Here is a 2,817-nt window from a genome sequence, read left to right as displayed (position 1 = left end):
TATACCGAACGGTTCTGTTCTGTTCTGCGCTCGCCCTGCGCTCCCATTTCCCCTTGCTAGATATATATACAACCGATCCGTACTTATGTGCCCGACTTGTTTAAGCAAATATTATCGCTAGAAATAATAAGAAGCAGCAGCAGTAGTGATTGAAGTGATTGAATACGGGGAAAAAAAGAAAACCGAAGAAAAAGAAAGAAAATAAAAGAAAGTACGACAAGGCGGCCAGCAGAAATCCGCCGGAATCGCCGCCATGCATACGTTATTCAGCGACCAGAACTCCTTTACGCGGCACTACGCCCAGACAGCCGCCGGTTACGGATCCGCATCCGCGGTGGCGGCCGCCAGCAGTGCCTCAGCCGCAGCGGCGGCACATTACGCATACGACCAGTACTCCCGCTATCCGTACTCGGCCAGTGCCTACGGCCTGGGTGCCCCGCATCAGAACAAGGAGATCGTGAAGCCACCGTACTCCTACATCGCCCTGATAGCCATGGCCATTCAGAATGCGGCGGACAAGAAGGTGACCCTCAATGGGATCTATCAGTATATTATGGAACGGTTTCCCTACTATCGCGACAACAAACAGGGCTGGCAGAACTCCATCCGGCACAATCTCAGCCTGAACGAGTGCTTTGTGAAGGTGGCGCGCGATGACAAGAAGCCCGGAAAGGGTTCCTACTGGACCCTGGATCCCGACTCGTACAACATGTTCGACAATGGGTCCTTCCTGCGGCGGCGTCGTCGCTTCAAGAAGAAGGATGTGATGCGGGAAAAGGAGGAGGCCATCAAGCGACAGGCCATGATGAACGAGAAGCTGGCCGAGATGAAGCCGCTGAAGCTGATGACCAACGGTATACTGGAGGCCAAGCACATGGCCGCCCATGCGGCGCACTTCAAGAAGGAGCCGCTCATGGATCTGGGCTGCCTGAGCGGCAAGGATGTGTCGCATGCCGCCATGCTGAACTCCTGCCACGACAGCCTGGCCCAGATGAATCACCTGGCCGGCGGCGGTGTGGAGCATCCCGGCTTCACCGTCGACTCGCTGATGAATGTGTACAACCCGCGGATCCATCACAGCGCCTATCCCTACCACTTGAACGAGGACAACCTGGCCACGGTGGCCAGCAGTCAGATGCACCATGTCCATCATGCCGCGGCGGCCCATCATGCCCAGCAGCTGCAGCGTCATGTGGCGCATGTGGCCCACCCATTGACGCCCGGCGGCCAGGGAGCCGGGGGTCAATCCTCGGGACACTCGCCCACCACGATCTCAACGCCCCATGGACCGGCGCACGGGGGTTGGTACACCCCGGAGACCCCGCCCTCGGAACCGGTGGCCCACAATGGTCAGCAGGGAACGCCCACCCATCCGGGACATAACAACAATAACAACAGCAGCACCGTACTCAATCACAATGGAGTGGGAAACGGAGGAGGCGGAGGATCCTCCAGTGTCCTGACCAGCAGTCCCACCTCGGCACTCGGCTTCCGCGACATGATCTTCGAGCAGAATCAATCCTGCCAACTGGACAGCGGCAGTCCCACCGGCAGCCTCCAGTCCGCCAGTCCGCCCGCCTCCGCATCCGTGGCAGCGGCCTCGGCGGCAGCGGCGGCGGCGGTGATCAGTAGCCACCACCATCATCATCATCACCATGCGGCACTCAGCGGGAATCTCGGCCAGTTGGGTCAACTGAGCAACCTGAGCCACTACCGGCCGCATGTGGGTCACTACCAGGAGTACGGCATCAAGTACGGGGTCTAAGCTCCCGGATTCCCGGATTCCCGGACTCACAGCAGCTGGGCTCTCTTGTATATTCCTGTAAATATACCAAATAACCGAAAAAAAAAGAACGAGCCACAGCTGTCGGAGGATCCTTGTATCTCAGTTCGTTTTGTTTTCCATCTTGTTTTCTCGATTATATATATTATATTGTATTGTATACGAAAAAATCTAGGGGGGATTCTAGCTTGTTAAGCAACCGCATTATCGTATTAACTGTAATTTGTAATTGTAGCCCGTAATTGTTATCGAATTTAGGCTTAGTCCCAATTGTCTGCTATGCAATTTGTGATGAGATGGGGATGAGGACGATGAGGGGGTTTTGCTACACAGATCATAAACTTAACTTAGCGCATTTTGTCAATAACTAAAAACCAACTACCGCATCGGATCTATCGCCTAGTACACTAGCCTAGCCCACGTAAGCAATAATAAATTATGATAAACTAAATCGTAGATATAATATGATTATCAAAACTAGCGTACAACCAATATGAGCCGAACAAAAAAGTGTATTGAAAATATGTTAAAATATCTCAAATCGTGTGTTTTATTTTTTTCCCCTTTTGAAGCTTTTTACGATTTAACGAATCGGAATCGGAATGGCCATTCCATCTGGCCATTGGGCGCTGGCAAAACAGACTTTTTAACCCGAAACTGGATAGCAGACACACACGCAAAATTCCTAGATAAACAATTATTCAAGCCGTGTCCATTTCGAGGTCTGAATGGTTGAGTCAACGGGCTAATTGCCACTGGAAGATGGCTTTCTTGGTAGCCGTATCATATCATATGCAGCCGATCGAATATATTCAATTCTGGTGGATTTGCAAGTGGAGTTATGGGTATCTTATTGAGCGATCCGCTCGGACACTTCGTTGGAAGTAATTATGTATTCGATCTTTTACCTGGTATTTCTTCAACTTTTCCGAAACTTGATCAAATATTTTCTAAACCATGGAGTTTTATTTTGATACCAAAGATTGTTCTCACAATTTCTTGTATTTACCTGTAAAATGAATATCCTAAAATAC

General features: G+C 50.9%; 1 protein-coding gene across 1 annotated transcript; it reads left to right on the top strand.

Moving 5' to 3' along the window:
- On the top strand, nt 1–2,315 carry croc (forkhead box protein crocodile). The gene has a single exon (XM_017155022.3). It carries the CDS (start codon nt 254–256, stop codon nt 1,763–1,765), a length of 1,512 nt encoding a protein of 503 aa, XP_017010511.2. The 5' UTR covers nt 1–253; the 3' UTR covers nt 1,766–2,315.
- Nucleotides 2,316–2,817: the final 502 nt, after the last annotated feature.

This window comes from Drosophila takahashii, chromosome 3L (assembly GCF_030179915.1).
Source record: "Drosophila takahashii strain IR98-3 E-12201 chromosome 3L, DtakHiC1v2, whole genome shotgun sequence".
Lineage (NCBI taxonomy): Eukaryota > Metazoa > Arthropoda > Insecta > Diptera > Drosophilidae > Drosophila > Drosophila takahashii.
This window is presented reverse-complemented; position numbering and strand designations above follow the sequence as displayed.